This window comes from Enhydra lutris, unplaced genomic scaffold, assembly GCF_002288905.1.
Source record: "Enhydra lutris kenyoni isolate GAN:26980312 unplaced genomic scaffold, ASM228890v2 scaffoldscaffold107, whole genome shotgun sequence".
NCBI classification, from domain to species: Eukaryota; Metazoa; Chordata; class Mammalia; order Carnivora; family Mustelidae; genus Enhydra; species Enhydra lutris.
In genome coordinates this window covers 736,208-758,697 of record NW_019154191.1, presented here as the reverse complement: position 1 = coordinate 758,697, position 22,490 = coordinate 736,208, and the positions used below count along the sequence as shown (strand labels likewise).

General features: G+C 37.9%; 1 protein-coding gene across 1 annotated transcript in view; it reads right to left on the bottom strand.

Annotated features, from left to right (window-relative positions):
• Positions 1-22,490, bottom strand: part of LOC111139441 (highly divergent homeobox) — a 187,556-nt gene that overhangs the window by 136,864 nt on the left and 28,202 nt on the right. The window contains exon 2 of the mRNA XM_022491690.1: positions 1,412-1,465. Within this exon, the coding sequence (XP_022347398.1) occupies positions 1,412-1,465 (54 nt within the window). The remainder of the gene's footprint in view (positions 1-1,411; positions 1,466-22,490) is intronic.

The following is a 22,490-nucleotide window of genomic DNA, read 5'->3' as shown; positions in this document are numbered from 1 at the left end:
AAAAAAAAAAATAAAAACTAGTGATTTAAAAAAAAAAAAGACATACAAATGGCTAACAGACCTATGAAAAAATGCTCCACATCACTTGCCTTCAGCGAAATATGAATCAAAGCCACAATGAGATACTACCTTACACCAGTTAGAATGGCTAAAATTACCAAGGCAGGAAACAACAAATGTTGGCAAGGATGTGGAGCAAGGGGAACCCTATTACACTGTTGGTGGGAATGCAAACTGGTACAGCCACTCGGGAAAACAGTATGGTGGTTCCTCAAGATGTTAAAAATAGAGCTTCCCTATGACCCAGCAATTGGGTATATTTACCCCAAAGATACAGATATAGTGAAAAGAAGGGGCACATGTATCCCAATGTTCATAGCACCAATGTTCACAATAGCCAAACTGTGGAAGGAGCCAAGATGTCTTTCAACAGATGAATGGGTAAAGAAGATGTGGCTCACATATACAATGGGATATTACTTAGCCATCAGAAAATATGAATATCATTTACATATACATGGATGAAGTTGGAGGTAATCATGCTAAGTGAAATAAGTCAATCAGAGAAAGACAATTATCACATGGGAATGGTGAAGAATACAATAGGTGAAGGGAGGGGAAAATGAATGGGAAGAAATCAGAGAGGGAGACAAACCATATGTGACTTCTGACTCTGGGAAACAAACTGAGGACTGCAGAAAGGGAGAGGGGATGGAGAGATGGGGTAACTGGTTGTTGAGCATTAAGGAGGGTAAATGATGTGATGAGCACTGGATGTTATATACAACTAATGCATAGTTGAACATGTTATCAAAAACTAATGATGTACCAATCATTGGATAATTGAATTTAAAGGAAAAAACATATTGTGTGTTAAGGCTTTTACAACCATAAAAATACTGAAATGCACTAAAATAAATAGTAATGTAAATTTCTTAATTTTGATCGAGACATTTAAATCAATCATAACTCAATTATATGATCAAATTAACTGGGATAATTAGATATAAAAATATTGTTATTTTATCTTTTTACTGAAGTATAGTTAATATAGAGTGTTAGATATATATTAGTTTCAGGGGTGTAATATAATGATTCAACAATTCTATACATTACTCAATGCTCTTCTTATTCCCCTCTATTTCACCTATCCCATTAATTATCTTTGTGTGCTTTTTAAAACTATAAAAACCTGCTCAAAGGTTAGATGGTGCACTGAATACTACATTTCATTTAAGATTATATTGGTAATATATATAAATATTATGATCTCAGAATATGTACTTTGAGATAATGCAGTTTTAATGAGGTTCAATTTTGCCAACTTTATCATGAAAATATTCTCAATGGCATTCTTATTAACAACACAGGGGAAAACCCTACTTGTTGTTTTAAATGAAAGATTACTTACTGCTCTTTTTCTAGAACACCCTGTAATCCAAGGCACAGTAAGGTTTCCTGAAATCTGTGGAAACAAGAAATGGAATTTCAGCAAGGTATGCATCGACAGTACTTCAAATAATGATCAATAGCAAAAAATTCATACAGGATGTCAAGATAGTTCTGCATTCAGAGCATATGCCCCACGTAGACAGTGTCATTTCCTTATTAAACACAATAGATTTAAAGGGCCTTCCTTTAAAAGTAGTACAGTTCCCCTGGAAATTCAAGAAAATTTATAGGGCATTATCGGGGCCTAGAAGCATGCTTCAAAATTCTGTGGACAAGAAAATTTTTATAGGGGAGTCTGGTGGCTCAGCTGGTTAAGCATCTGCCTTTAGCTCAGGACATGATCCTGGGGTCCTGGGATTAACCCCTGCTTCGGGCTCCCTGCTTGTCCCTCTCCTTCTGCCCCTCTGCACATTTGTGCTTTCTCTGAAATAAATAAAATCTTCAAAAAATAAAATTCTTATAGTAAAAATTCAGCACTCTGTAGAATACATGTTATAATAATTAACTTATTAACTATAGTCATCATGCTATATATTAGTTTTCTAGACTTAGCCTACATAACCGCAATTTCCTTTTTAAGCAGAAACTACTAAGATGAATAGCCAGCAAAACCTTATTACATCAGCACTGTCTCACAAGGAGATAAGTGCTACTCTAGTTGGATTCTGGCAACTGTTTACAGAGACCAAGGTGGTCCTGGGAGCTACAATACAGGGTAGCCTAGATGTAACCATACATTTTCCTGGGATTCACAAGTTTGGGGGAATACTCCAAATTCTCCTCCTGCCCTCTCCTTCCCTCCCAAGCACATACCTCCTGAGAGACTGACAAGTCAAATCAGCCTTGCAAATTGGTGATCCTGAGAATATGGTATTGAATAGAAAATTTATTGTTTTGATAAAATTACATTTAGTGATGACCTATGAAACAGTATTATGCCACTGATAAGGAGTGATAATCAGTCAATGCAAATAGTAAAGTAATATCCTTAATTATTCAAAATTCAGATAAATTATTACTGCCCCTGGCCACTAGATCTGAAATTTTATTTTGAGTTCAAAGTACACCAACATACTAGGGATAGCCTAAAAAAAATTAATGATATAAACTCCAAATAATACTTTTAAGGAAAAAAGTACTTTTATTTGAGTTAAAATCCCATTACAGTAACATGGCAATAAACTATTATGCTTGAGGATCATGAAAAGTTTTGAGTAATTGATTCTTAAAATGGTAAACTAAAATAATAAATAAATAAAATTGGTAAACTGAATGATAATGAAATTTTTATGGAAAAACATTCTTTAAAACATACACTTTCTTGTCCTCACATCAGTACTTGCTATATAATATAATGCTTGTAAAGTAAAGTGGTTGCTAGCTCAGTGAAAGAGGTAAGACTACTGCAATAATCACACAATATATTCTTTTTTTTTAAAAGATTTTATTTATTTATTTGACAGAGAGAGATCACAAGTAGGCAGAGAGGCAGGCAGAGAGAGAGGAAGGGAAGCAGGCTCCCTGATGAGCAGAGAGCCCGATGCAGGACTCGATCCCAGGACCCTGAGATCATGACCTGAGCCAAAGGCAGCGGCCTAACTCACTGAGCCACCCAGGCGCCCCAATATATTCTTGAAAAAACAGAGATACCCAACGATTTTGGATTATCTGTGCACATGCTTCTACCTGTTATGATAATTTAAAACTGGCTATATAAATTTGCTCCAGAAAACATGTTAAACCAAACAAATTGAAACCCCTCCCATAAACAAGTATTAAAAAGTTACATATGAAATAAAAAAATGATTCATACAATATACATGATAATCGAATGTCTTTAAAATTGGGCATTATACATTTTAAGAATATAAAATGTGGTTTTTTTTCTGGGGTGCCTGGGTGGTTTAGTCGGTTAAGTGTCTGACTCTTGATTTCGACTCACATCATGATTTCTAGGTGGTGGAATTGAGCCCCATGTTAGGATCCACACTCAGGGGAGGCTGCTTGAGATTCTCTCCCTCTGTCCCTCCCCCCACTGAAACTCTCTCTCTCTCTCTCTAAATAAAATTAAATAAATAGATAGATGGATAGATAAAATGTGATTTTCTGCTTAAGTCAATTGTATGTAAGCAAGAAAATAGAAAACTCCTATAAGGACATTCACATACAAATATTATCAATTCTATGTGCATTGGGAAGAGATGAAGTTTCACCTTTTTTTAAAAAAAATTCTGGGACACCAGTTACATAATACTCAAATGGTATATTCAACTACCTTCTCCTGTTTACTTCAAATCTTTTTTCAATGGAGAGGAAAAGGGAGTTGGGGGAAATAGGAGGGGGAGATGATCCATGAGAGACTGTGGACTCTGAAAAGCAATCTGAGGGTTTTGGAGGGGAGAGGGGTGAGGGTTGGGTAAGCCTGGTGGTGGGTATTATGGAGGGTACATATTGCATGGAGCACTGGGTGTGGTGCATAAACAATGAATTCTGGAACACTGAAAATAAATTTTAAAAATAAATAAGAATTAAAAAAGAATCTTTTTTCAGTTCTTTGTGTTTCTGGTAAAACTCAGGAAAGCCAACCACAGCAGCTGAACTTGTACGCTTTTTAAAATAATAATACTGTATAAACATATTTTCTTCAAATGTGGAAAGTTTTGTTTGGTCAATAGTGATGATTTAATTTCTTCTTCACCAGAAGCTACAAAAATAGTATTTCAAATGAGCAGCACAATATATATATCATTTAAATGATATTTAAATTCCAAACACATTTTCAACACCCTGGTCTGGAAAACTGTAAAATTAACTGACAAAGAAACAAGACTGATGTAACAAATATATTCAAACTTGACACATTTGAATGAGTACTGTATGTTTCAAAGTAGAAAACTTAGGAAGTTATAAAGTCATTACAATGATGTTGCCATTGTCGAAAACATTTTGGGAACTTTTCTTTTGGAGTTGGGAGACAGAGACTATGTCTCATTAATTCGTATTCCCTTTGTTTTAACTGAAAACATAAAAGCCCAAATTGAACATCAATATTATTCATTAAGTGTAGCTTAGAATAAATATTATGTTCCAAAATCAAATTCTTCCCCAAATGATGATTTGCTGCCAAAAAAGCATTTAAAAAAATCTCAGAGGCTCTTAAAGCAATTGTAAAGAACTTCAATAACTTGACAAATTAAACATCATCGAAATAAGTATAGATAACTTTCCAAAGTAACTAATTGAAATCTGTTCAAGTATTTATCAGGCATCTCTTCTAAAGTAGGTGCTATTTTAGGTGCTACAGGAAATAAAGAAGCTGTGTAAGGCATAATTTCCTAGAGGGCAAGAATTATGATATGAGAGGAAAAGGTAAGAAAGGAACATAAATGACTTTAATATAAGAATACTATGATAAGTGTCATAAGAAAGGTACAACAAATTAAATGCAATAGGAGTTCAAGATATGGCAAAATTACATCCAACTTGAGGATTTATCTCAGCTGAACTTTAAAAAAATGAGCAGAATTTTGATAGAAATAACAAAGAGCATTCCAGGGGAAGAGAAGGGCATGAGCACAATGGAATGAAAGGATAGGATGTGTCTGGAAAAGATCAGTTCAACTAGAACTCAGAATGGAATTAGGGTTACTTTGTGGAGGCCATGAATACCAAAATAAATTTACATCTAATTCCATGAAAAATAGAGGAGGTTCCACCAAGATGGTGGAGAAGTGGGGGACTCCTTTTCAACTGGTCCTCTGAATTTACCTAGAAATCTCCCAAGCAACTCTGAACACCCATAAAATCAGCCTGAGATGTAAGATTATACACGTCTGGATCTCTATGGGGCCAGATGATCATCACTCAAGAGTTATGAAGGATGAGTTGGGATTGTGCGGACAGATATTGAAGGATAAACAGAAGGGGGAGGGGGCCACCAGAAGCTAGCCACTGGAAAGTAAAACAATACCCCAGTGCAAAAATGTCCTGCACTTGGGGACCAGCAATATCTTCGAGACCAATGGCTGCAAGAAGGGAAGGGACTGATAACAGCACTCAAACAGAAAAAAGGGGCCTAAGGGGCAAATGCTAGGACCCGGTGGTGGCAGACATGGACCTAAGCCAATGGTCCCAGAAACAGCAGCCACCAGGACCAAAATCACTGGTGGTTTTGGTGGCATGAGGGTATGGAGACAAGAGGGGTCCACAGTCAACCACTGAAAGGGTCGCTGGGGGCACACACCGCCTATAGGAGGCTACTATTTTCAGTGTCACTTACAGAAGGGTAGACTACTCTGGAGGCTTCAGACGGGAGCAGATTGTGGCTTCTCTTTGAGCCGGAGGTCGAGTGCAGACAGTTTACTTTGCTATGACCCTCCAAAAAGATGAAAAAGCCTCCGGAGAACAAAAGCCTCCAGAGAACAAAAGCCCGAAAAAACAGTTTCCACGGGGCCTAGCCCCTTAATAGGGGGCAGGGCAACTCCTCCCAAGCAGGACTGACTGAAAAACAACATGGCAGCCCGCTCCCCTAGAACACAAGCTGAAAGAACAGGAGGACAAGAACCGCAGGGTCTCCCTTAAACTGTAAACCTCCAAAACAAGGGGAAAACAATATATTAAGCTCCTGGTACTGCCTCGCAGCCTGTATATTTCTTAGATACAACTTTTCTCTCTTTTTCTTTTAACCTACTTATCATTTCACCTAGATGTTTAATACAACATACTCCATAGTAACTTTTAAACTTGAACATTTTCAAACATACATTTTTTTATTTTTCATTTTATATAGATATATATATAAATATAAGTTTCAATGTAGTCCTTTTTTCTCTATTCAATACTACCTTGATATATATACCAGTTTTAATTTTCTCGTATTTATGGGAAGTAGAGTTCTCTAACAAAGAGAACAAAATACACCCAGGAAGAACTGAAATACCCTTCCTGATCCAAATGGAGGGATTATAACCACTTTTATATTGGTTCCTTTGTGCCTTTTATTTTGGGTTCCTTTGTTTTAGTTTTTGTTTTGTTTTGTTTTTGCTTTTCTGGTTTTTTTTTGTTTGTTTGGTCGGTCTTCTTGTTTGTTTGTTTTTGTTTGTACCTTATAAATCTTACTCTTGTGTCTCACTTTGGCTGGTGCATTTTTTTGTTTGTTTGTTTGTTTGTTTTGGTCACTTCAGATTTCTCTGAACCTTCCCTGGTTTGTGGTTGATATTTTAAACTATACATCCACTCAACCACAACACAACAGCATGACTAGGAGGAGGAACACCCAACAAAGGAAAGGCCCAGAGACAATGACCTCTCTTGCAGATTTAATGGATATGGATCTAAGCAAGATGTCAGAAATAGACTTCAGTGTAGCAGTTATGAAGACAATAAGCTGGAGAAAACTATTAATAGCAATATAGATTCTCTAAGGTCAGAAATGAGAGTGGATCTGGCAGAACTTAAAAATGCTATCAATGAGCTACAATCTAATCTAGATACTCTAACAGTTAGGGTAAATGATGCAAAAGAACAAATTAGTGATCTTGAAGACAAACTGATAGAAAAGGAGCAAGAGGAGGCCTGGAACAAACAGCTTAAAATCCATGGAAACACCATTTATTGAAGACACTGTCTTTTTTCCACTGGATATTTTTCCCTGTTTTGTCGAAGATTATTTGCCCATAGAGTTGAGGGTCCATATCTGGGCTCTCTACTCTGTTCCACTGGTCTATGTGTCTGTTTTTATGCCAGTACCATGCTGTCTTGGTGATCACAGCTTTGTAGCAAAGCTTGAAATCAGGTAACGTGATGCCCCCAGTTTTATTATTGTTTTTCAACATTTCCTTAGCGATTCGGGGTCTCTTCTGATTCCATACAAATTTTCAGATTATTTGCTCCAGCTCTTTGAAAAATACCAGTGGAATTTTTATCGGCATGGCATTAAAAGTATAGATAGCTCTAGGCAGTATAGACATTTTTAACAATGTTTATTCTTCCAATCCAAGAGCATGGCATGGTCTTTCATCTTTTTGTGTCTTCTTCAATTTCTTTCATGAGTGTTCTGTAGTTCCTCGAGTACAGATCCTTTACCTCTTTGGTTAGGTTTATTCCCAGGTATCTTATGGTCCTTGGTGCTATAGTAAATGGAATCAATTCTCTAATTTCTCTTTCTGTATTTTCATTGTTAGTGTATAAGAAAGCCTTCAATAAATGGTGCTGGGAAAACTGGACAGCTATATTTAGAAGAATGAAACTCGACCATTCTTTTACACTGTACACAAAAATAAACTCAAAATGGATAAAAAACCTCAATGTGAGACAGGAATCCATCAGAATCCTAGAGGAGAACATAGGCAGTAACCTCTTCGATATCAGCCACAGCAACTTCTTTCAAGATATGTCTCCAAAGGCAAAGGAAACAAAAGCGAAAATGAACTTTTGGGACTTCATCAAAATCAAAAGCTTCTGCACAGCAAAGGAAACAGTCAACAAAACAAAGAGGCAACCCACGGAATGGGAGAAGGTATTTGCAAATGACAGTACAGACAAAAGGTTGATATCCAGGATCTATAAAGAATTCCTCAAACTCAACACACACAAAACAGACAATCATATAAAAAATGGGCAGAAGATATGAACAGACACTTCTCCAATGAAGACATACAAATGGCTATCAGACACATGAAAAAATGTTCATCATCACTAGCCATCAGAGAGATTCAAATTAAAACCACATTGAGATACCACCTTACACCAGTTAGAATGGCCAAAATTAGCAAGACAGGAAACAACATGTGTTGGAGGGGATGTGGAGAAAGGGGAACCCTCTTATACTGTTGTTGGGAATGCAAGTTGGTGCAGCCACTTTGGAGAACAGTGTGGAGATTCCTCAAGAAATTAAAAATAGAGCTTCCCTATGACCCTGCAATTGCACCACTGGGTATTTACCACAAAAATACAGATGTGAAAAGAAGGGCCATCTGCACCCCAATGTTTATAGCAGCAATGGCCACAGTCGCCAAACTGTGGAAAGAACCAAGATGCCCTTCAATGGACGAATGGATAAGGAAGATGTAGTCCATATACACTATGGAGTATTATGCCTCCATCAGAAAGGATGAATACCCAACTTTTGTAGCAACATGGACGGGACTGGAAGAGATTATGCTGAGTGAAATAAGTCAAGCTGAGAGAGTCAATTATCATATGGTTTCACTTATTTGTGGAGCATAACAAATAGCATGGAGGACAAGGGGAGTTGGAGAGGAGAAGGGAGTTGAGGGAAATTGGAGGGGGAGGTGAGCCATGAGAGACTATGGACTCTGAAAAACAATCTGTGGGGTTTGAAGAGGTGGGGGGGTGGGAGGTTGGGGGAACCAGGTGGTGGGTATTGGAGAGGGTGCGGATTGCATGGAGCACTGGGTGTGGTACAAAAACAATGAATACTGTTACGCTGAAAATAAATTTTAAAAAAATCCATGGAAACAGAAATAGAAAAATAAATGACGCCATGATACATTCCAATGTCAGAATTATTGGGATCCCTGAGAGGATGGAGAGAGAGGACTAGAAGATATATTTGACCAAATCAGAGTGGAGAACTTTCCTAATCTGGGGAAGGAAATGAGTAATCATGTCCTAGAGGCAGAGAGGACCCCTCCCAGAACCAAGTAGACCAGACCAATGCCCTGGCATGTAATAGTAAAACCTACAAATCTTAGAACCAAGGAAACCATTTTAAGGACAGTTAGGGGGAAAAGAGTCCTTACATACAGAGAGAGGAACATCAGAATAACATCAGACCTGTCCACAGAGACCTGGCATACCAGAAAGGGCTGGCAAGACATATTCAGGGTAATAAATGAGAATAATATGCAGCCAAGAATTCTTTATCTGGCAAGGCTGTCATTCAGAATGGATGGAGAGATAAGGAGCTTCCAGGACCAGCAGAGACTGAAAGAATGTAACAACTAAACTGGCTCTGCAAGAAATATTAAGTGGGGTTCTATAAAAGGAGAAAGACCCCAACTATGATATAGAACAGAAATTTACAGAGACAATCTATAGAAAAAAGGACTTCATAGGCAAAATGATGACAATAGAATCTTATCTTCCAATAATCAGTCTCAATTTGAACAGCCTAAATGCTCCTATGAAGTGGCACAGGGTTGCAGATTGGATAAAAAGATAGGAGCCATCCACACGCTGTCTAAAAGAGACCATTTTGAACCTAAAGATACATCCACACTGAAAGGGAAGGGATGGAGAACCATCTCTCATGCCAATGGACCTCAAAAGGAAGCTGAGGTAGCAATTCTCATATCAGACCAATTAGAATTTTAGCTAAAGACTATGTATGTATGTTAGAGATACAGAAGGACGCTATATCATTCTTAAAGGGTCTATCCAAAAAGATCTATCAGTTGTAAATATCTATGCCCCTAATATGAAAGCAGCCAACTACATAAGCCAACTGTTGACCAAAATAGACATATTGATAATAATACCTTAATTGTAGGAGACCTCAACACTCCACTCTCAGCCATAGATCATCTAAGCAGAAAATCAACAAAGAAACAAGAGCTTTGCCAGTTTGGTGATATGGTGAGTGCTGTGAAGTATGTAAGCCTGATGATTCACAAACTTGTACCCTTAGGGCAAATAATACATTATATGTTAATAAAAATAATTAATTAAAAAATCAAGGGACACAATATGGTATTAAAAAAAAAAAGAGGGGTGCCTGGGTGGCTCAGTGGGTTAAAGCCTCTGCCTTCGGCTCAGGTCATGATCCCAGGGTCCTGGGATCGAGCCCCACATTGGGCTCTCTGCTCAGTGGGGAGCCTGCTTCCTCCTCTCTCTGCCTGCCTCTCTGCCTACTTGTGATCTCTGTCTGTCAAATAAAATCTTAAAAAAAAGAGCTTTGAATGATACACTGGACCAGATAGAACTCATAGATAAACACATAACATTGCACCCTAAAACAACAGAATATTCATTCTTCTTGAGCACGCATGGAACTTTCTCCAGAATAGATCATATACTTGGTCACAAATCAGGTCTCAACCAATATCAAAAGATTGACATTATTCCCTGCATATTCCCAGACCACAATGCTTTGAAACTGGAACTCAATCACAAGAAAAAGTTTGGAAGATATTAAATTAATTGGCAGCTAAAGAGCATCCTGCTCAAAAATGTTTGGATTAATGAGGAAATCAAAGAAGAACTTAAACAATTCATGGAAACCAATGAGAATGAAGACCATCAATACAAAACCTATGGGATATGGCAAAGGCCTAAGTCCTAAGGGGAAATACATAGCCACCCAAGCTTCACTTAAAAAAGTAAAAAAAATCCTGGATACACGAGCTGTGTTTACACCTTAAAGATCTGGAGGATCAACAACAAATTAAACCTAACCCACACATGAAAAGGGAAATAATTAAGATTAGAACAGAGATCAATGAATTAGAAACCAGAAATATAGTAGAACACATCAATGAAACTAGAAGTTGGTTCTTTGAAAGAATTAATATGATCGATAAACCACTGGCCAAACTAATCTAAAAGACAAGAGAAAGGACCCAAATTAATAAAATTATGAATGAAAGGAGAGAAGTCACAACTAACACCAAGGAAATAAATATAATTATCAGAAATTATTAACAACAGCTATATACAAATAAGTTAAGCAACCAGAAAGAAATGGATGAATTCCTGGAAACTTATAAACTTCCAAGACTGAAACACGAAGAAATTGACAACATGAATAGACCAATAACCAGAAACAAGATGGAAGTAGTGATCAAAACCTCCCAAAAAACAAGAGTCCATGGGCTGATGGATTCCCTGGGGGAAGTCTACCAAACATTCAAAGAATAATACCTATTTTCCTAAAACTATTTCAAAATATAGTAACAGAAGGAAAACTTCCAGACTCACTCTATGAGGCCAGCATTACCTTGATCACCAAACCAAGCAAAGACCGCATCAAAAAGGAGAATTTCAGACCAATATCCCTGATGAATATGGATACCAAAATTCTCAACAAGATCCTAGCTAATAGGATCCAACAGTACATTAAAATGATTATCCACCATGACCAGATGGGATTTATCCCTGGGATGCAAGGTGGTTCAACATTTGCAAATCAATCAATGTGATATAATATGTAAATAAGAGAAAAGACAACATCCACATGGTCCTCTCAAGGATGCAGAAAAAGCATTTGACAAAATACTGCATTCTTACCAGATTAAAACTCCCTAGAGTATAGGGATAGAGGGAATATTCCTCAAGCTCATAAAATCCATCTACGAAAAACCCTCAGTGAATATCATTCTCAATGGGGAAAGCTGAGAGCCTTTCCGCTGAGAGCCTTTCCACTTAGATCAGGATCTGAACAATGATGCCCACTCTCACCACTATTGTTAAACATAGTAACAGAAGTCCTAGCAACAGCAATCAGACAAGAAAAAGAAATAAAATGTATTCAAATAGGCAAAGAAGAAGTCAAACTCTCTGTCTTCAAGGATGACATAATACTTCATGTGGAAAACCCAAAAGACTCCTACCTCAGATTACTAGAACTCGTACAGCAATTCAGTAATGTGGCAGGTTATAAAATCAGTGCACAGAAATCAGTTGCTCACTTAAACACTAGCAATGCAACTGTAGAAATAGAAATTAGAGAATCAATTCCATTTACTATAGCACCAAGAACCATAAGATACCTTGGAATAAACCTAACCAAAGAGCTAAAGGATCTATACTCAAGAAGTACAGAACACTCATTAAAGAAATTGAAGAAGGGACGCCTGGGTGGCTCAGTTGGTTGGGCAGCTGCCTTCGGCTCGGGTCATGATCCCCGCGTCCTGGGATCGAGTCCCACATCGTGCTCCTTGCTCAGCGGGGAGCCTGCTTCTCCCTCCGCCTCTGCCTGTGCTCACTCTCTCTGACAGATAAATAAATAAAATCTTAAAAAAAAAAAGAAATTGAAGAAGACACAAAAAGATGGAAAAACTTTCCATGCTCATGGATCAGAAGAATAAACGTTGTTAAAATGTCTATGCTGCACAGAGCAATCTATACTTTCAACATCAACCTGATCAAAATACCAATGGCATTTTTCAAAGTGCTGGAGCAAACAATCCTAAAATTTGTGTGGAACCAGAAAAGACCCTGAATTGCCAAGGAAATGTTGAAAAAGAAAAACAAAAACAAAAACAAAAACAAAAACAAAAAACCTGGGGGCATCACGTTCCCTGATTTCAAGTTATATTACAAAGCTGTGATCACGAAAACAGCATAGTACTGGCACAAAAAGAGACACATAGATCAATGGAACAGAATAGAGAACCCAGATTTGGACTCTCAACTGTAAGGTCAACTAATCTTCAATGAAGCAGGAAAAAATATCCATGGAAAAAAGATAGTCTCTTTGATAAATGGTGCTGGGATAATTAGACAGCTATATACAGAAGAATGAAACTCGACCATTCTCTTACACCATACACGAAGATAAACTCTAAATGGATGAAAGACCTCAATGTGAAACAGGAATCCATCAAAATCTTAGAGTAGAACATAGGAAGTAACATTTTCAACATCAGCCACAGCAACTTCTTTCAAGACATGTCTCCAAAGGCAAAGGAAACAAAAGTGAAAATGAGCTTTTGGGAATTCAGCACGATGAAAAGCTTCTGCATAGCAAAGGAAATAATCAACAAAACAAAGAGGCAACCCACAGAATGGGAGAAGATTGTTGCAAATGACACTATAGACAAAGGGCTGATATCCAAGATCCACAGACAACTTCTCAAACTCAACACCCAAAACACAAATGATCAATTTAAAAATTTTTTTTTTATAAATATATAATGTATTATTAGCCCCAGGGGTACAGGTCTGTGAATCACCAGGTTTACATACTTCACAGCACTCACCATAGCACATACCCTCCCCAATGTCCATAACCCTACCACCCTCTCCCTACTCCCACCCCCTGGCCACCCTCAGTGTGTTCTGTGAGATTAAGAGTCTCTTATGATTTGTCTCCCCCGAGCCCATCTTGTTTCATTTATTCTTTTCCTACCCCCCAAGCCCCTCACATTGCATCTCCACTTCCTCATATCAGGGAGATCATATGATAGTTGTCTTTCTCCGACTGACTTATTTTGCTAAGCATAATACCCTCTAGTTCCATCCACGTCGTTGTAAATGGCAAGATTTCATTTCTTTTGATGGCTGCATAGTATTTATATATATATATATATGGGAATATATATATCACATCTTGTTTATCCATTCATCTGTTGATGGACATCTAGGTTCTTTCCATAGTTTGGCTATTGTGGACATTGCTGTTATAAACATTCAGGTGCACGAGCCCCTTTGGATCACTACGTTTGTATCTTTAGGGCAAATACCCAGTAGTGCAATTGCTGGGTCATAGAGTAGCTCTATTTTCAACTTTTTGAGGAACCTCCATGCTATTTTCCAGAGTGGTTGCACCAGCTTGCATTCCCACCAACAGTGTAGGAGGGTTCTCCTTACTCCACATCCTCGCCAGCATCTGTCATTTCCTGAATTGTTAATTTTAGTCATTCTGACTGGTGTGAGGTGGTATCTCATTGTGGTTTTGATTTGTATTTCCCTGATGCCGAGTGATGTGGAACAATTTTTCATGTGTCTGTTGGCCATCTGGATGTCTCCTTTGCAGAAATGTCTGTTCATGTCCTCTGCCCATTTCTTGATTGGATTATTTGTTCTTTGGGTGTTGAGTTTGCTAAGCTCTTTATAGATTTTGGATACTAGCCCTTTCAAATGATCAAGTTTTTTAAAAAAGGCAGAAGACATGAACACTTTTCAAAAGAAGATATACAAATGGCTAACAGACACATGAAAAAATGTTCATCATCATTAGCTATCAGGGAAATTCAAATCAAAACCACATTGAGATACCACCTTAGACCAGTTAGAATGGCAAAGATTAACAAGACAGGAAATAACAAATGTTGGAAAGGATGTAGAGAAAGGGGAACCCTCTTACAGTGTTGGTGGGAATGCAAGTTGGTGCAGCCACTGTGGAAACCAGTGTGGAGTTTCCTCAAAAAGTAAAAATAGAGCTACCCAATGACCCAGCAATTGCACTACTGGGTATTTATCTCAAAGATACAGATGTAGCGAAAAGAAGGGCCATATGCACCCCAATGTTCATAGCCGCAATGTCCACAAGAGCCAAACTGTGGAGCCGAGATGCCCTTCTATAGAGGGATGGATAAAGAAGATGCGTTCCATTACACAATGGAATATTACTCAGCCATCAGAAACAATGAATACTTAACTTTTGCATCAATGTGGATGGAACTAAACAGCTCCAGAGTCTCATCCCCCATGGAAATATTAAAAACTAGAGACTGACAAGAATAACATTATGGTAGCTTTAGTAATCAGTCAAAGATCTATAGCAATCAGGCAAAAGCCCAACCAAAAACATTCCACACTGTAAATGGTAGGAAGTTTCACAGCATTTTTACTTGATGTTGTCATACTCCCTTTCTGGTGCAGCATAATGCAGCTCAGGGGAAGTGCTGGCCTGTTTCCCAGTTCTCTTATATTAACCAGAGAACAGAGGAGACTGAATTCTAACCTGGATTTAGGCTGCCTGAGTGATTAATCTCTTTCAGACCTAACTTGGAGCTCAGATAGCTAAAAGTGGTATGGATTACATCTTAGCCTAGGAAATAGAAGGAAGCAGCAAGCAAAACTCAGCTGCAAGGCCACCGCAGACCTGCATGTATCTGGAGAAGAAGATTACTGGTTGAGGAGTATAACAGACCAACCAAGGGGTCTAGGAGAAGCAGAAGTGATACTCTCTGGGAAATTAAGACCTTTAATAGGATAATCAATAAAAAGCATGTACACAGGACCAGGGAGACACATACCCAAGAAAAAGCCTGCAGAAACCTTAAGCCTTTATGCCAGGCAAATTACTGGAGGCCTTGAACTGCACAGATCCCAACAGCAAGGACTGGAAGACAATTGTTTTTCAAATACTCATTTTAAAAAATCACAATATATACAACAAAACAGGAAAACATTGCCCATTCAAAGGAAAAACTCTCAAGAATATATGCCTGAAAAAATGACATCAAACTTACTAGACAAATATGTTAAAATAACTATCTTAAATATGCTCAAAGAGCTAAAGGAAGATATGGACAAAGAACTAAGGGAAAACAGGAAGAAGGTATATGAGCAAAATGAGAATATCATCAAAGAGATAGAAATTATAAAAAGAACCAAACAGGAATTTTGGAAATGACAAGTACAATAACTGAGTTTAAAAGTTAACTCTAAGAGTTCAGTAGAGGGGCGCCTGGGTGGCTCAGTGAGTTAAAGCCTCTGCCTTCAGCTCAGGTCATGATCCCAGGTCCTGGGATCGAGTCCCACATCGGGCTCTCTGCTCAGCAGGGAGCCTGCTTCCTCCTCTCTCTCTGCCTGCTTCTCTGCCTACTTGTGATCTCTGTCTGTCAAATAAATAAGTAAAATCTTAAAAAAAAAAGTTTAGTAGAAAATAGGAAGGGGTAGAAGAATCAGTGGACTTGAAGGAAAGTAATTTGATATTATCAAGTTTGAGGACCAAAATAAAAGCATGAAAAAAAGTAAACAGGGCCTAAGAAACTTATGGAACATTAACCAGCAGACCAATATGTGTATTATAGAAGTCCCAAAAGGAAAAGAAAAAAGACTAAGAGACAGATAAATGATTTGAATAAATAATAGCTGAAAACTTCCCAAATCTGAGGAAAGTCTTTGACTTTCTCCACATAGAAATTTTTCCACATTGATTTCTCCACATATAAATCCACAAAGCTCAGCAAACTCTTACTAGGATAAATTAAAATAGATTCATATGGAGACACATTATAATCAAACTGTCAAAAGACACATACAAGGAGAGAATATTGAAAGGAGCAAAAGTGACTCATTACACACAGGGGCTCACAACAACTAGCACTCAGATTTGGGCAGACCAAATTCCTGACTGCAATGTCCATGTAGTAGTCCTACCAGTGATATGGCTTACCTGCAGAGCCAACATGGTTGTATAGTCTGACCAGAGAACTCAGCAAGCTATAGGTCTGCCTTGTTTGGGTCCTCAAGTGAAGAGCTTTCCAGCCCTGCAGCTTCATCTGCCCCGAGGTTGCTAAGTCATGGCCCAACCCATTGCTGAGTGTAGCTTCTAGCCATTCCTAACCAGAAAGGCTAGCCAGAATGCCTGGAAGCTGCATAACTCAGCAGCACTAGATCAAAGTGTAGCAGGTAAAGTTGATCATCCACAGAACACAGCAAGTGGCACTATTCAATTAAGGAATTAGGGCAGTGGGCCAATTTTAATCAAGACCATAAATAAAGAGCTTTTCCCAGCTTGGAGTCAGTTTACCTGCTCCGCCCAGCTAGGGGAGTTAATTCATAATCCCCCTCATTGATGAGCATAGCTCCAAACCCCTCTGGACCAGATACTCCGATTGGTCATATATGGAGGCTGCTTGGGGCTGGCTATCCTGCTTGCTCAGAGGGGAGACACTTCCTACCACACCCACTGCTAAGTGTAGCTCCCAGTACCACCTAACAAGAAACTCTGGCTGACACACCTGGAGAGCATCATAGACTAGCAATACTTGAGTGGAGAATCTGGCAGGAAAAGCTAATTATCCACAGAGCAAGGCCAGTGGCCCCACCGAGCCAGGAAATTTGGTGGCATGGTTTGACTTGAGTCAAGACCAAAAACGAAGAGCCTTCCAGCCTTGAAAATAGTTCCCCTCTCCACTCAGCAAGACAAATGAATTTTTAGCCCTTCCCATTGTTAAATACAGCTGCCTATCTAACCAACCAGGGAACCTAACAAGAGCACATGGGAAGTTTCACAGCTCATCCAACAGCCCTGCTTACAGTTAATCTTAAGCAGAAAGCAGAACACATGGCTTTTTCCCATCTGCAAAGAAAAACTGGCGGCCCTATCTGGCTAGGGAATTCAGTATATAGTCTTGCCTGATTTAAATTTCTGAACAAGAAGATATGCAGAAACTGGGGCCTGTTCTGTTAACTGAACAATTTCAAAGTATCAACTATTATGGAGTATAGTACCCAGACTTAACCATTTAGGAAGCTTGTCAAGGGAACCCAGACAATTGTGGAACACAACCTAAGAGGTAACTTGACTTGCTTGTGCAGAGAAGCAACCGAGCAATCCTATTCAACTGTTCTCAGCCAGAGGAAACCCCAAAATCTCAGAGCTCAGGCAGTGACCTTGACCCAAAACAAATTCTGTTGGCAAGTTCCACCTTCCCAAAGACATTACCAGCACCATATTCAGAAACCCAGAGTGAGCTGACTGGTGAAGAACTGTCTCTGTCAAAGAGAACATGTGAAGTCTGGAAGAAGAGACTCTTTACTGAAATGCACAGGCACTAAAGTAAATAATGAAGGATCATGAAAAATCAGGTCAACATACACCACCAAAGGAACTAATAAATTTCAATAACTGCTCCTAAAGCAATGGGGATCTATGAACAGTTAAAAAAAAAAAGAATTAAAACAATCCCTTTTAAATAAGTGAACTAGCACACTGACCTATAAGAACACACGGACATACAATTAAATGAAATTATGGAAACAATGCATGAAAAGAAAGAGAGGTTCAACAAATAAATAGAAGCCACTGAAAACAAAAACAACAACCAGAAAGCCTAGATCTGAAAAATATGATGACTGATCTGAAGAATTCAATGGAGAGCTTAAAAACCAGGCTGAGTCATGCAGAAGAAAGAATCAGAGACCTAGAAGATAGACCATTTGAAATTACACAGTCAGAAGATCAAAAAGAAAAAAAATGAAAAAGAGAGAGAAAGCCAATGGAATTTATGGGACACAACAACAACAAAAAAAAAATCTACATTATGAGAATGCCAGAAGAGAAAGAGACAAGGACAGAAAGTATGTCTGAAGAAATAATGGCTGAAAACTTTGCAAACGTGGAGAGAAAAATGAACATTCATATCCACGAAGCTCAAAGAACCCTAAATAGTTTGAACAGTGAACCAGGCAATATTAAGATACATTATATACTAAATTATCAAAAGTCAAAGACAAAGAAAGATTTGAGAGTAGCAAGAGAGAAGAAAGAAGTTACATACAAGGGAACTCTCATAAGATTATAAGCTTTTCAGGCCAAAAGATAATGGGATGATATAATCAAAATATTGAAAGAGAAAAAAAAACAACTGGGGCATCTGGGTGACTCAGTCACTTAAGATTAAGTCACTTAATCTGACTCTTGGTTTTGGCTCAGGTCATGATTTCATGGATCATGAGATCAAACCCTGTGTTGGGCTCTGTGCTCAGTGGAGAAGCTGCTTGAAGATTTTCTTCCTCTGCCCCTCCCATCATTCATGCACTCTCTCTGTCACTTTCTATTTCTCAAATAAGTGAATCTTTAGAAAAAGAAAAGAAAAAATGAACTGTCAACCCAGAAACTATACCCAGCAAAGCTGTCCTTCAGAAATACTTTCTTGAATAAACAAAAGCTGAGGGAATTCACTACACTAAACCTGCCTTACAAGAAATGTTAAAGGGAGATCTACTAATGAAATTTAAAATATGCTCACTAACAACATAAAAACACTTAAAGGTAGAATAAAATTCACTAGTAATTATAGTCAAAGTTAGATTCTATAATATGGAAGTGGTGGTGTATCATTTGCTTACACCTGTACTTTAAAAGTTAAAACACATAGTAAAAAGATAACTATAAGTAACAAAATGTGTTATTGGTTATGCAATATAAAAATATGTAAACATCTATAACTGAAAATATGGGGGTGGGACATAAAAGTAAAAGAAACAGAATGGCTCAATGGATGAAAAAACATGATCTAATAATATGCTGACTACAAAAGATTCACTTTAACCTTAAAGACATACATAGACTGAAAGTAAAGAGACAGAAAAATATTTCAAAAACACTATGAAAGAAAGCAAGAATATCTATCATCAAATCAGACAAATTGGACTACACTAAAAAAGGTAAAAGGAGACAAAGAAGGTCATTATACAATGATAATGGGAGCCAATCCATTGACACAATATAAAAAGTGTAAATGCTTATGTGCCCAACATCAGAGGACCTAAATATATAAAGAACTAAAAAAGATAAAAGACAAATGGTAATTCAGTCATAGTTGTTGACTTTATAATTTTTAAGTTTTTATTTAAACTCTAGTAAGATAACATACAGTGTAATATTAATTTCAGATGTACAACTTAGTGATTTGTTTAAATACAACACCCAGAGCTCATCACAAGTGTACTTCTTAATAGTCATCACTTATTTAAACCATCCCCCAACCACATTCCCTCTAGTAATCAACAGTCTTCTCTCTAGAGTCAGTCTGTTTCTTAAAGGGGAACACTTTTGCACTGTTTTTATTTTTAAGATTTTATTTATTTATCTGAGAGAGAGAGAGAGTGAAAGAGAGCATGAGAGGGAAGAAGGTCAGAGGGAGAGGCAGACTCTGGGTGGAGCTGGGAGCCTGACATGGGCCTTGATCCCAGGACTCTGGAATCATGACCTGAGCTGAAGGCAATTGCCCAACCAACTGAGCCACCCAGGTGCCCCACTTTTGAACTGTTAATGGAAATGCAAACTGTTGCAGCCACTCTGGAAAACAGTATGGAGGTTCCTCAAAAAGTGAAAAATATGATCAACCATATGACCTAGCAATTGCATTACTAGGAATTTAGTCAAAGGATACAAAAGTACTGATTTAAAGGGGCCTTTGTACCTCAATGTTTACAGCAGCACTATCAACAATAATTTCCACCAGTTGATAAACAGATAAGATGTGGTGTATATATGTTTGTGTGTATATAAACATACACACACACACACACACACACACAAATAGGATATTAGCTTTCAGCAAGAATGAAATCTTGTCATTTGAAGCAAAGTAGTATATTATACTAAGCAAAATAAATCAGTCAGAGAAAGACAAATATAAGATTTCACTCACATGTGGAATTTAAGCAACAGAACAGATGAACATAGGGGGAAGGGAGGAAAATAATTAAAAAATAAGATAAAAACACAAAGAGAGGTAAACCATAAAACAGACTCTCAACTATAGAGAACAAATTGAGGGTTGCTGGAAGGAAAAAGGGGGGCTGGGATGAAAGGGTGATGGGCATTAAGGAGGGTACTTGTTGGGATGAGTGAGCACTGGGAGTTATATGTTAGTGATAAATCCCTAAATCCTACTCCTAAAGCTAATATTACACTATATGTTAACTAACTTGAATTAAAAAAAAAGACTCTGTTTCTTGGTTTGCATCTCCCCTTTTCCCCCCATGAGCATTTCTTTTGTTTCTTAAATTCCACATATAAGTAAAATCGTATGGAACTTGCCTTTCTTTGGGTGACTTATTTCACATACCATTATACACTCTAGCTACACCCATGTTGTTGCAAATGGCAAGATTTCATTCTTCCCTTTCATGCTTCCCTGTGTGTGTGTGTGTGTACCACTTCCTCTTTACCCATATCGGTTGATGGACATTTGGGCCCTTTCTGTAATTTGGCTATTGATAATGCTGTTATAAACCTTGTGATGCATATATCACTTTGAATTAGTATTTTTGTGTTCTTTGGGTGAATACCTAGTAATGCAATAACTGAACCATAAGGTACCTCTATTTTTAACTTTTTGAGGAAACTCCATACTGTTTTCCAGAGTGGCTGGACTAATTTACATTCCCACTAACAGCGTAAAAACAAGAAAATGAAAACACAACAGTCCAAAACCTTTGTGATACAGCAAAAGTGGTCTTCAGAGGTAAATAGGTCTTCAGAGGTAATTACATGGCAATATAGGCCCACCTCAAGAAGCAAGAAAAATCTTAAAAAATAGAACCTTACAACTAAAGGATCTAGAAGAAAAAACAAAAAATGAAGCCAAAAGTGGGAGAAGGAGGGAAATAATAAAAGATTAGATAATTGTCTTTCTCTGATTGACTTATTTTGCTTAGCATGATACCCTCTAGTTCCATCTACGTCATTGCAAATGGAAGATTTCATTTTTGATGGCTGCATAGTATTCCATTGTGTATATATACCGCTTCTTCTTTATCCATTCCTCTATTGATGGACACCTAGGCTCTCTCCATAGTTTGGCTACTGTGGACATTGCTGCTATAAACATTTGGGTGCATGTGCCACTTCAGATTACTACATTTGTATCTTTAGGGTAAATACCCCATACTGCAGTTCTGGGTCATAGGGTAGCTCCATTTTCAACTTCTTGAGAAACCTCCATACTCATTTCCAGGGTGGCCGCACCAGCTTGTATTCCCATATTCCCACCAACAATGTAGGAGGGTTCCCCTTTCTCCGCATCCTCACCAGCACCTGTCATTTCCTAACTTGTTAATTTTAGCCATTCTGACTGGTGTGAGATGGTATCTCACTGTGGTTTTGATTTGTATTTCCCTGATGCCAGGTGATGTTGAGCAAGATGGGACCGGGGAAGGAGACATCCATAAGAGACTCTTAATCTCAGGAAATAAACTAAGGTTTTGCTGTAGGGTGGGAGGTAGGATAGGTTGGCTGGATTATGGACATTGGGGAGGGTATGTGCTATGGTGAGTGCTGTGAATTGTATAAAACTGATGATTCACAGGCCTATACCCCTGAAGCAAATAATACATCATATGTTAATTTAAAAATACATTAAAATTTTAGAAAAAAAGATTAGAGCAGAAATAAATAATATAGAAACTACAAAACAGTACACTTCCTCAATGAAACAAGGAGCTGGTTCTTGGTCAAGATGGTGGAGAAGTAGCAGGCTGAGACTACTTCAGCTAGTGGGAGATCAGCTAGATAGCTTATCTAAAGATTGCAAACACCTACAAATCCAACGGGAGATCGAAGAGAAGAAGAACAGCAATTCTAGAAACAGAAAATCAACCACTTTCTG